The 12,500-nt window shown below is 38.0% G+C and overlaps 1 protein-coding gene across 2 annotated transcripts in view; it reads left to right on the plus strand.

Annotated features, from left to right (window-relative positions):
• The window catches only part of abcc2 (ATP-binding cassette, sub-family C (CFTR/MRP), member 2), a 50,401-nt gene that overhangs the window by 13,802 nt on the left and 24,099 nt on the right, over nt 1–12,500 (plus strand). The window contains exons 3-17 of one of the 2 annotated variants that reach the window (XM_061946276.1): nt 1,894–2,067; nt 2,988–3,131; nt 3,210–3,347; nt 3,416–3,538; nt 3,642–3,697; nt 5,936–6,182; nt 6,278–6,468; nt 7,844–8,021; nt 8,124–8,378; nt 10,363–10,428; nt 10,878–11,015; nt 11,093–11,239; nt 11,326–11,410; nt 11,487–11,553; nt 11,666–11,792. In XM_061946276.1, the coding sequence (XP_061802260.1) occupies nt 1,894–2,067; nt 2,988–3,131; nt 3,210–3,347; nt 3,416–3,538; nt 3,642–3,697; nt 5,936–6,182; nt 6,278–6,468; nt 7,844–8,021; nt 8,124–8,378; nt 10,363–10,428; nt 10,878–11,015; nt 11,093–11,239; nt 11,326–11,410; nt 11,487–11,553; nt 11,666–11,792 (2,136 nt within the window). Of the gene's footprint in view, nt 1–1,893; nt 2,068–2,987; nt 3,132–3,209; nt 3,348–3,415; nt 3,539–3,639; nt 3,698–5,935; nt 6,183–6,277; nt 6,469–7,843; nt 8,022–8,123; nt 8,379–10,362; nt 10,429–10,877; nt 11,016–11,092; nt 11,240–11,325; nt 11,411–11,486; nt 11,554–11,665; nt 11,793–12,500 lie in introns of those variants that run through there. The other variant, XM_061946357.1, reaches the window with a different exon arrangement.

Here is a 12,500-nt window from a genome sequence, read left to right on the forward strand (position 1 = left end):
AAGTTTGATGATCATAGCTTACAGCAGGGGTCGGGAACCTTTTTGGCTGAGAGAGCCATGAAAGACAAATATTTTAAAATATATATCCGTGAGAGCCATATAATATTTTTTTTAACACTGAATACAACTAAATGCGTGCATTTTTATGTAAAACCAACATTTTTAGAGTACAATAAGTCTCTTATTCTTTTTAATATCAGTGTTATTCTGAAGCTAACCAATAATAAATAAAATACTTCTTACCTTTAATGCGACTTCTTGAACAGGTGCGGTAGAAAACGGCTGGATGGATTAGAATGCATGAGAATGTTTTATATTTTGAACGTTATTTTTAACACTGTGATTACCAGCGGGATTATTCGTTACTTATCGTGTTAAGCAATGTCAGCTAAGATTTATCTGAGAGCCAGATGCAGTCATCAAAAGAGCCACGTCTGGCTCGAGAGCCATAGGTTCCATACCCCTGGCTTACAGTTTATTAAAACACCACCTTTTCTGAGGTTTTCAATTCAAGGTTTTCATAAGCTCCAAACCATAATCATCAAATGTATATCAAAAGAAAGCTTGAAATATCTAGAGTTGCATGTTGTGAGCCTGTCATGTATCAGTTCACTTTGTACATCTAATTACTGGAGTAAAAAAAAATTTGCACAGTATTAAAATTTAATTGATTTTCACCTGTAGTTCCAGGCAGTCCATGCACTCTGGATTTTATAAAACCTCAGAAAACGATTAATTAATAGTGACACTTGTAATCCATTTTTGGGATTATTCGTTGCAACTCTACCTAAAACGTTGCGATTAAAGGTTGGTCCAAATCAATTCACTTTGATTCTGATGGGATGCAATCACACAACATATTGTTTTTTGAATTCAGAAGTTTCAATCAATTTTTCTGATATTTTATTTGCTCACTAGCAAACCTGGTAATGAAATGTCGCGCCCAAGTCAGCAGGTTAAGGTGCAGCTTGCCTGTAACCCTAATGGAGACAAGCAATATGGAAATTGATAGATTATTACAATAGCAATCATTATGTCTGTTCAGAGTATGTGTATTGTGTATTTCATTAGTTTATAATTTAGAATGACAAGAAAAAGAAGAGAATCATTCACTTTTACCTATCAAATACCTATTCTTGACAACCCATACCAGAAATGTGCCAAATTAGTGATTTTACTTCAGAAAATGTTTAACAAAAAGCATACATAAGATACATTTATAACACAGTTAAATGGGTATTATTTTATGTTATTTGCTGGTTTTGAATTTTTCATCATGACTAGTGGGGCCCTGTTTCTCCTGACAACACGTGCCTGGTTTCCACCTTCCATGTAAATGTAAATATAGTAAGCTAAGGTAAATTTAAAAACAAATTTCAATTAAAAATAAACAAATATTTAAAAAAAAAACATTGTTTTTGACTTTGGAAGTTTCACTGTAGTTTTTACCTTTGTATTTGTTCATTAGAAAACCTGGTAATCTCTATTTCAAGTATTTATAAATATCAAATTACATGAATATTTGGCTCAGTGAAGAGTTATATAAAAGTGTTCCCCTTTGTGTTTCATATTATAGTATGGATTTGCCACAGTAAGGGACAAAAATGAAGTCATATACTTAAAACAAACAAACAAAATATCGAGCAAAGATACTTTTTGGTTCAAGGGTTGTGTTGTTTTCAAGCTTTTGTGAGCTCTGTAAAAATGTGACTGGACAATAAATGTACAGCAAACAATAACTCTGAATGTGTGAGTAGCTACGCATACAAAATTATAATTGCAGTTGTTTGTACATAACAAAATGAGCAGGGACTATCAGTTAAAATAAATGTAGGTATTAAGCATTTTGCATTGCGTTTAACATGCCTGCATGTATGCTGGCTTTTGCTGCAGAACTCTTCATACGTGGAGAGGGAGGATCCAGACCTGCCAGTATGCGTGGAGCAGACGGTGCTGGTGTGGATCCCTTTGGGCTTCCTGTGGCTCTGCGCCCCCTACCACCTGGTGGCTCTCTGCAGGAGGGCAAAGAACACAAAATACATATCCAAGCTTTACATCTGCAAACAGGTACTGCAACACTCCCACACTTCAAGTATATATGTGATAAATTCTATTATAGAGTCATGTTTTGCCTTCGGCCGCACAGTGGCTTAGTATTTAGCGTGTTGGCCTCACACTCAGGAGATCGAGTGTGGGAAGGCATTCAGGGTTTGCATGTTCTCCCTGTGCTTTCTTGAGGTAACTGCTTTGTCCCACTTCCACATTGCAAAGGACGCACATTCGGCGGATTATAGGCTCTAAATTGCACATAGGTGTTAATGTTTGTCAATATGAACCCTGTGATTGATTAACTGGCCAGAGTAATATTGAGAAAATATCAATATAATTTGTTATGTGATCTCAGGGAATATTTTGATGTGCTACAGTGCAAGAAAGTAGACACACACTATAGTTAAATAAGGTTATGATAAATTAAGTGTAAAAAAATATAAAAGTAGGTAGACTATGCATCAGTAATATATTTTGTTTCTGTAATGGTTAAAACATCATTATATAGAAGCTATTTATCCTGACCTAAGTTATATTTTTTGTGTTAAAATAAAATGACCAATGTTTTATATGATTGTATTTGTGTTGCAAAATACTGACAAAATATTAAAGCAAATTATATATATTTTTTATTATTTTTTATTATTCACTTGCTTTCCTGGACAGAAAAAAATATTTTGTGATTTTCATGCTTGATTAATTTGTGACATCTCAAAGAAGAATATAGAGGTGGTCGAAAACATTTATTAAGCACTGAAAGTAATATGATAAATTACAGTAACAGTAACCAATTAACAGCAATAAACAAGGGTTTACTCTACAGAGAACTAAAGAAGAACTAAATGATTAAAGTCCAAGCATAATGTGTAGATGCCTGAATATTGTTAATGTTTGTGGTATTAGTTAATATTTAGGATGTGTCTTATCTCCTTCCCTAGCTTGTTGCGTCTCTGTTGTTCCTAACTGCCATAGCGGGCCTCGGCGTCACTTTAGGAGAAGATTTTGCTGCTGGCCAAGACCCTTCATCAGAAAAGAATCCGAGTGTGTACTTGGCCAACCCCGTCCTTTATGCTGTGTCATGGGTATGATTAGACATGTTACACAACTCTGGCTCTCATCATGAAGAGATGACTTATTTACATTCTCACCTCTTCTTCTAGGTGATGGTGCTGCTGTGCCAAGAAGGATTAAGACGCAGAGGAAAAATCGATTCTGCCACTCTCTTCTTCTTCTGGTTTCTTGTGGTTCTGTGTGATGTTTTCCCTCTTCAGTCTGTCATACGAGAGGCACTCAAGCTGGTAAGAGATGCTAGAAATGACATTGCCTGCTGAAACAACCTTCTGATTAACTCCTTGTTGACTACTAGGGAATGGTGGAGGACGTCCCTCGATTTTGCCTCATTTGCATCTCCTTTGGGCTGGAAGTGATTGCACTCATCCTCTCTGCTGTTGCTGACATGTCTCCACAAGTCAGGGAGATTGCAAAAAAGGTATTAGCACTCAGGTGGAGTGTTTGCTTGCTTTTTCCTCCTTTATTTGGGCCTAAACTGTCATCGTCCATCTAAATGTTTGTTTAAATCATTTCTCCAACAGAATCCAGAGGCAGGTGCCGCATTTTTGAGCAGAATCACTTTCAACTGGTTTCATAGGTAAATGGTCACACTGAAACCTTTAGAACAGGGATCTTCAACACAATTATTTGGGGGGCCACATTTCCAGAAAGCTAAGGGCCGGAATTCTACCTTCATTATTAGTCTTATTTTGTGTATTCCAGAGAACAAACGTCCTCTACAGTAAACATTTGATTTTGGTCTACTTAGTCAGAGTTACAGGAGCGCTCTGCAAAAAAGCTATTCAAAGATCATCTTTACCACAGCACTCTAGTGTTTTTAAGAATCACCTGCAAAAATTAAAGTCTCTAATGACTGTTTTTACTGAACTAAACGGGCCGCCATAGCCCAAATGATGAAAAAGGGAGGAGCTAAATAGAACACTAAAACTATAACTAAAGAAGTTGAACAAATGACTACAGACTGCATCTGAAGTAAAAGCTACAGCAACACCTTAGTTGAATAAATAACATTTTGAAAACAAATTGGAACCTCCCAAAGGAGAGGACTTAAAGGGGAACAGCACTATTTTGGAATATTGCATATGTTCACAATCATTATGAAAGACATGACGATGGATGGATTTTTTTTGAATGCATTCTAAATATTAAATAAACGTAAATAAAAGTCAGCTTATGGCCAATGGGAGCTCCTGCTCCACTATTCTGCCCATAAAATCCAATAAATAACCATTCAAAAAGCGCCAACAATTCTCATTTTACATTTTGTGGTTTAAATATTAACCAGGTATTAGTGATAATGTTATTATAAGCACTACCGCTGACAAACTATTTATAGCGGCGACATAATCACTTCCGCGTGTCCCAATGTTTACATCATTGAGTTGTCTGCTGCTTCCTCGCTTCCCTGCTCCCTGTAAGTTTATTGTAGATCAAAAATAATGCCTCTCACATGGAAAGTAGATGGCTGAGGATGTATTCCGACAAGTTGGGACACTTTGACCGCCATTTAGGACCTGGAACTGGCGAGAATGACACGTAAAGCGCTTTTAATTTTATTATAAATGTGCCTGTTACTACATTACATATATACTTACATCATGTATATAAAACCTCAATGGAGGTGTTTGGATGTTTTATTAGGGGCTTTATAGGCAGAATTGAACGGCTCCCAAAGGCTCCGTTGTGAGCGGACTTTTAAACAAATGTATTTAATATTTAGAATGCATTAAAAAAATCCATCCGTCATTATGTCTTTCATAATGATTGGGGGAAAAAAATCAAAAGTGCAGTTTCCCTTTAAAGGGGTGCCTTGAGGAATGCCTCATTCATGTAAATCCCAAGTTTGGATTCAGTGTTCTATGTTTGCCAGCAAGGTTACAATGTCAATGCAAGGATTGGCCAATGTGTTTACAGCGATCCAAGTTTCTCTATACAACAGGAGCACTGTAATAGGAAAAAGAAAAAAAGGTAAAATAATGAAATCTCTGCGGAAAACAAACTAATGCTCATCAGCATGATCGTGGAGCCATAAGTGTAAAGTTGAATAATGTATTAGTTAGACAGTGACAACATGTGTTTATATTTTGCCTTCATACACCATCATGAATGCCTTCCTTCAAATAAATGGCTGGTACTCTGTGTAGCTGATTAGATAAATATCCCTACACCACAATTAATGTCATTTCTAATGCCTATACGTATCTGTCCTAGTGTTTTAAAAAGTCAGAATGGCTGCTGAAGAAAAAAAATCATTGCAATTTGAAAGAAAAAGATGTGTAAAAATCAAGGCTGTCAAAATTAACGTGTCAACTCGTGTGATTGATCACAGAAAATTGTTACACTAATCATAAACACACTTAGATTAATCATGCAATGTATTTACAAGCCCTTGTACCTTAACCGCTATACGGCCAGTAATCAGATCAATGCATACATCAGTACAAAAATGACTGAGGAGACTCCGACTGGTGTTCTCGTTGACAAATTTCACTCCAAAATACACCCTGACTCGACTTTAGATAAAACTGTCACCAAGTTTTTTGCAAATAATTGACATGCATTCAAGTAAATCGTTTAAAAACAATCCTGGATGAGATTCTGACATTAAAAATTGCATTTGTGTACAAATATTGGAGTCTTTTCTTAAGGGAATGTTAATAATGCAAGCTAGTAATTATCTGTGATTAATCACAATTAATCCAAATTCCAAAATGTGAAAACTCCTATTTAAAAAAAAAAAAAAAAAAAAAAAAAAAAATCATTTGACAGCAGTAGTAATAATACATGACACTGTGTACTCCTGCCTTGCCCACAGCATGGTGATGAAGGGGTACAGGCAGCCCCTGGTTCAAGAGGACATGTGGGCGCTGAATGAGACGGACAGCACGGCCTACATCAGCGGGCACTTCCAGCACTTCATGCAACGGGAGTTTGCCGTAGCTCGAGAGCGCTACCAAAAGAAGCTGGCGAAAAAACCAATCGAGAAATCCCAGAATGAATCCTTTCAAAATGGACTCTCCTCTGGTCTGGGGAAAGGCGTCAGTCAGGATGGGTTAATGATGGTGAGCACACTTTCTTGGACTATTGATTTGATCTATTGGTACCATCATTTATTATTTACTTTGCTCCCGGTGTTTTATTTTTTTTAATTCTTAAGGAGGAACGAGGCAACAAAGAAGGCAAAAAAGAAAAGAAAACAAAGAAAAAGAAAAAGAAGGAAGAAGAAAACTACCCTACCTCATGGCTCGTACCTACCATCTATAAGACATTTAAATGGGCTCTGATTGAGTCGGCCTTCTTCAAGCTTCTGCAAGACCTCCTGGCTTTTGCAAGCCCTCAACTACTGAAGTAAGGCATTTACTTTACAATCTAATTATTAATCCATGTAATGTATTCAATGTTTTACAAAGACAGTAATGCTGCTCATATTGAAGAACACGACTAGTAGAAATAAATAATTTGAACAAATCAATCAATCAATCAATGTTTATTTATATAGCCCTAAATCACAAGTGTCTCAAAGGGCTGCACAAGCCACAACGACATCCTCGGTTCAGAGCCCACATCAGGGCAAGGAAAAACTCAACCCAGTGGGATAACAATGAGAAACCTTGGAGAGGACCACAGATGTGGGTGACCCCCCACGCCCCCCACTCCACAAGGGAGAGGGGGGAAGAGCAGAAAAGAAAAGAAACGGCAGATCAACTGGTCTAAAAAGGGGGTCTATTTAAAGGCTAGAGTATACAAATGAGTTTTAAGATGGGACTTAAATGCTTCTACTGAGGTAGCATCTCTAACCGTTACCGGTAGGGCATTCCAGAGTACTGGAGCCCCAATAGAAAACGCTCTATAGCCCGCAGACTTTTTTTGGGCTCTGGGAATCACTAATAAGCCGGGACATATGGTACAACGCAATCGGCAAGATAGGATGGAGCTAGACCGTGTAGTATTTTATAAATGACTTCTCACTGCATCTAAAGTAAACAAGCTACAGCAACACTTTAGTTGCATAAACCACATTACGAAGATAATGTGTAACTGCCAAAAAGGAGAGGACTTATAGGAGTGCCTTGAGGAACGCCTCACGTTTGGACCCCATTATTATTCTATGTTTTCTAACAAGGTAAATAAATGTCAATGTAATGATCTGCCAATGTGTCTACACTGGTCCAAGTTCCTCTTTATAATAGGAGCATGCAAGTGTTTTTAGGAATTTGATGCAAAAATGTTTGTCACCTAAGTTTTAAACTGAACTTTAAAACTGAACTCTGGTTTCGGGGGCCGGTTTGGTGTCAGTTGTATAGCCCTGATGTATACTATGCATAAGGCAGACATTTGTTGCCGCTCTTGTATCAGGTTGTGAGTTCAAACCCCGGCCGAGTCATACCAAAGACTATAAAAATGGAACCCATTACCTCCCTGCTTGGCACTCAGCATCAAGGGTTGGAATTGGGGGTTAAATCACCAAAAATGATTCCCGGGCGCGGCCACCGCTGCTGCTCACTGCTCCCCTCACCTCCCAGGGGGTGATCAAGGGTGATGAGTCAAATGCAGAGAAAAATTTTGCCACACCTCGTGTGTGTGTGAGACAATCATTGGTACTTTAACTTTTAAATGTAATTAGATTGCAGAGATGTAGCCCAGCATGACTGCTGTATGCTCTCCCTAAGTCAACAATACATAATACAGTATATTGATTTCACAATGTGTTGTTTCTTCCCAGATTGATGATTTCCTTCACTCAGGATAAAAGCAGTTATGCATGGGAAGGCTATCTATATGCAGTGTTGCTTCTTTTGGTGGCCCTCCTGCAGTCTCTCTTCCTGCAGCAGTACTTCCAGCGCTGCTTTCTGCTCGGGATGCAGGTCCGTACGGCTATCATGGCGGCCGTTTACAAAAAGGTACGGTTTGATTTGAGCTACAAGTGAAACAGTCACACAAAAGGTGATGTTAGCTACATGCAACTACATCACTTTTTTTTTTTTTTACAATCTATCCTCAAGGCACTGGTGGTCTCCAACGACACACGTAAAGAGTCCACAGTCGGGGAAACAGTGAACCTGATGTCTGCTGATGCCCAGCGATTCAATGACGTGGTCAACTTTATCCACCTGCTGTGGTCCTGCCCTCTGCAGATCGCCTTGTCCATCGTGTTCCTGTGGCAGGAGCTCGGGCCCTCTGTGTTGGCTGGACTGGCGGTCATGGTCCTAATGGTGCCAATTAATGGACTACTAGCAAGCAAGGCCAGAAACTTCCAGGTTAGAAGCAGAGACATGCAGCAGCCAAATGCTCTCATACAGGGGTGTCCAAACTTTTTCCACTGAGGACCGCACACTGAAAAATCAAAGCAAGCATTTTTCATTTTATAAACCATCCATCCATTTTCTACCAATGCATCATATAAAAAAACAAACCTTTAGGGCTCAACTCAAAAATTATTCATTATTTATTATTATTATTATTATTATTATTATTCAAGGTTTAAATTTGTAGCTCAACTTTAGGTATATCTGTCAATGTAAAATTTTAAAATAATTAAGTCATATTCCCTTTTTATCAAGGAAAACACAAAATATGCAATATTTTCCCTCCCAAAAAAATCTAAGTGGAATATTTAAGATTATAAAATATTTGGACCCTTCATCCATCCATCCATTTTCTACCGCTTGTCCCTTTTGGGGTCACGGGGGGTCGCTGGAGCCTATCTCAGCTGCATTCGGGCGGTAGGCGGCTTTGGACCCTTCATTGATTTTAATTCATTATTATTTTTTGAACTATGACACTTTAAAATTATAGGGACAATAGTCTCTAGATCAACTTCAGATCTCTTCGTGGATTATGCATTTTTATTGTCTTTTTTGCTTGTTTGTTTTAGGCCCTTCTTTTTAAAGAAAACCTTGTTTTTTATATGGCAAACACATCAAATATGCAACATGTTCTCCAAAAAATATTTCAAAGTGGAATATTTAATGTGAAGTAATTGGATCCTTCAATAGGTCAATAATTGATAACAACATTGATTTTGATTCATTATTATTTTTTGAGCAATGGCACCTTTAAAGAAAAAACAGCCTGCATGGCAATTTGTTATTAAAATCAAGATTGCAACATGTTCTAGTTACATTTCACCTGTTTGCTCTTTTATTCCACTTTTTATGTTTTTTATTTAAATTTGTTTTAATTGTATTTTTAGAATTGTGCTGTGGGCCGTTAAAAAAATAGCTGTGGGCTGCAAATGGCCCCAGAGCCACACTTTGGATAGAACTGCTCTAACATCTCATGTTGAAATAATCATTGAAAAAATCGCTGATGTAAAAATATTTATATTTACGTTAAACTATTGAAATACAGTAGTTTGCAGCTTCACTCTATTTAAAAAAAAATATTTTACCTATTGTGGGCCTGAATAATGTATTTTTTTATGCATAAAATGACTAAATTAACTAAAAATACAGTAATATTGGCCACTAGAAGAGACCAAAGCAATCAGAGCATGCTGTTCACTATCGTGGTCACTAAATGGCTCAGCCTAAAGCAGCATTACTATCTTGAAATAAAACTAGTGTAAAGATGACTGTGTGCGTGTTATTAAGAAGGCTATATAGAGGGTTCTTATAATATTAAAAATTAATTTAGAAGGTTGTAGATCCATCCATCCGTTTTCTACCGCTTGTCCCTAGATAGGTTTGTTTATTCACTGGCTATGATATTTGATTTATAATGAACAATTCCTGTTTAGCGGAAATTAATTTACCATGAACCAATTAACAGCAATGAACGAGGGATTATTGTTTACCTTACTGTACTGTATATTGTATAATATTAATTAGATTTGAGGGACTTGAAACCCTTTAAAGCACAGTATATTTACATAACGTAGCAATTTTTAACTAGAAAAGGACAACAATTATAAGTGAAAAAGTACAATTATAAGTGGAAAAAGTACAACATCAATAGCAACACTTACCTACAATTTTTGTAGCTGGGCACCTTTGCTAAAAACTGTAAAAATGTTCCATCATGGATTTAATGAGAAAGAGTTGCACCATATGGTGGACAAATATAAACATTTATATTTGAAAGCCAGTTGTGCAAAATTAAATGACATTTTCAATGGTCAAAATGTAAAACCCTAACAATGGGTTATAGAACACACAAATGCTAAAGTTTGTGTATTTTAGACTCTGCATTTATTTAAATGACATATTTTAAGCATCTTGTCTTTTCCTGTTCTCCTTCCAGATAGACAACATGAAATTCAAGGACAAGCGATTGAAGATAATGAATGAAATACTCAACGGAATGAAGGTGAGTGCTCTTCTCCTCAAATACATTCATAGAGTCTATGTTTGCTATCTCTCAGATAAGGCAGCCTGCCAAGGTAATCAATGCAATGCATTGGCAAAGAGAAAATAACAACAAAGCAATCATTTTCATGATGAAAAGCTATTTGTGTGCGTAAAGGCTGGGTGCACACTGAGGAATACGATATTAAAGTGCAGGACTTTTCCTAAACTCAACATACATAAAAGGATGAGAAGCGAACCAAAGTCAGGAAGTAACTGTGCAGAAAATAACAAACACACAAAATAAAACAGGAAACACAAAAACAATGAAACACAATAGTCAGGCTGTCACATCCTTAGATGAAAAAGCATTTGAGCTTCAGTGAATGTTAACATAGAGGACCGTCTTTTGTGCAACCACCCCATGTGGCATTGTTTAGATCAGGCTTGATTCCCCTCCCCTGTAATTAGATTCTGAAGCTGTATGCATGGGAGCCATCCTTCCAAGCTCAGGTGGAAGACATCAGAGGCCAAGAGCTGAACGTCATGAAGAAGTTTGCCTACCTCGCGTCAGTCTCCACCTTCATTTTCAGCTGTGCTCCAGCTCTGGTGAGTCCACTCAAACGGCCACATCACAGCAGAGAGTTAAATCCATGTATTATTTTCTCACACTGTCTTGGTCTCAGGTGTCTTTGGCCACGTTTGCCGTGTTTGTCGCCGTGAGTTCAGAGAACGTGTTGACCGCCGAGAAGGCGTTCACTTCCATCTCTCTTTTCAACATCCTCCGCTTCCCTTTGGCCATGTTGCCGATGCTCATTGCTGCCATTGTGCAAGTAAGGATACAAAGTCACATGACACATATACACCCATCAGTCCTCAACACCGAATGATTGTGGTCATTTTTTTTTTGTATGTCTAGACAGCAGTGTCCAGAAAGCGAATTGAAAAGTTTTTGGGAGGCGAAGACCTTGAATGTGATGTTGTGCGCCATGACCCCAGCACCAGTATGTTCATATAAAACACAGTTGAACCTTCTTTAGTTGGCATATGCACTGTAAATCTATCCTATCTGTTTTGTAGGTTCTGCTGTTAACGTGCGCAATGGTTCCTTTTCATGGGAGAAAGATGGCGAGCCCCTGTTGAAGAAGTATGTTTTACGTTAAACACAATACCTCACATTTATGCTGTATGATCGGAGAACTCCCACCTCACTGTATTTTTCTTGAAATGAACTTTTATTTTTTGTGTATATTTGCTAGTGTGTCTTTGGACATCAAACCAGGGCGGCTGGTCGCAGTTGTGGGAGCTGTCGGCTCGGGCAAGTCTTCTCTGGTGTCGGCCATTCTGGGAGAGATGCACAGCAAGAATGGATTCATCAATATTCAGGTAACATGCAAGTAAATTATTCAAACCTCATCAATCAATCAATCAATGTTTATTTATATAGCCCTAAATCACAAGTGTCTCAAAGGGCTGCACAAGCCACAACGACATCCTCGGTACAAAGACCACATAAGGGCAAGGAAAAAATCTCCCCAGTGGGACGTCGATGTGAATGACTATGAGAAACCTTGGAGAGGACCGCATATGTGGGTAAACCCCCCCCCCCCAAAGAATAGGGGAGCAGAGGAGAAAAGAAAAGAAACGGCAGATCAACTGGTCTAAAAGGGGGGTCTATTTAAAGGCTAGGGTATACAAATGAGTTTTAAGATGGGACTTAAATGCTTCTACTGAGGTAGCATCTCTAATTGTTACCGGGAGGGCATTCCATAGTACTGGAGCCCGAATAGAAAACGCTCTATAGCCCGCAGACTTTTTTGGGGCTCTGGGAATCAATAATAAGCCGGAGTTCTTTGAACGCAGATTTCTTGCCGGGACATATGGTACAATACAATCGACAAGATAGGACGGAGCTAGACCGTGTAGTATTTTATACGTAAGTAGTAAAATCTTAAAGTCACATCTTAAGTGCACAGGAAGCCAGTGCAGGTGAGCCAGTATAGGCGTAATATGATCAAACTTTTTTGTTCTTGTCAAAAGTCTAGCAGCCGCATTTTGTACCAATTGTAATCTTTTAATGCTAGACATAGGGAG

Source organism: Nerophis lumbriciformis, linkage group LG02, assembly GCF_033978685.3.
Source record: "Nerophis lumbriciformis linkage group LG02, RoL_Nlum_v2.1, whole genome shotgun sequence".
In the NCBI taxonomy this organism is placed as follows: domain Eukaryota; kingdom Metazoa; phylum Chordata; class Actinopteri; order Syngnathiformes; family Syngnathidae; genus Nerophis; species Nerophis lumbriciformis.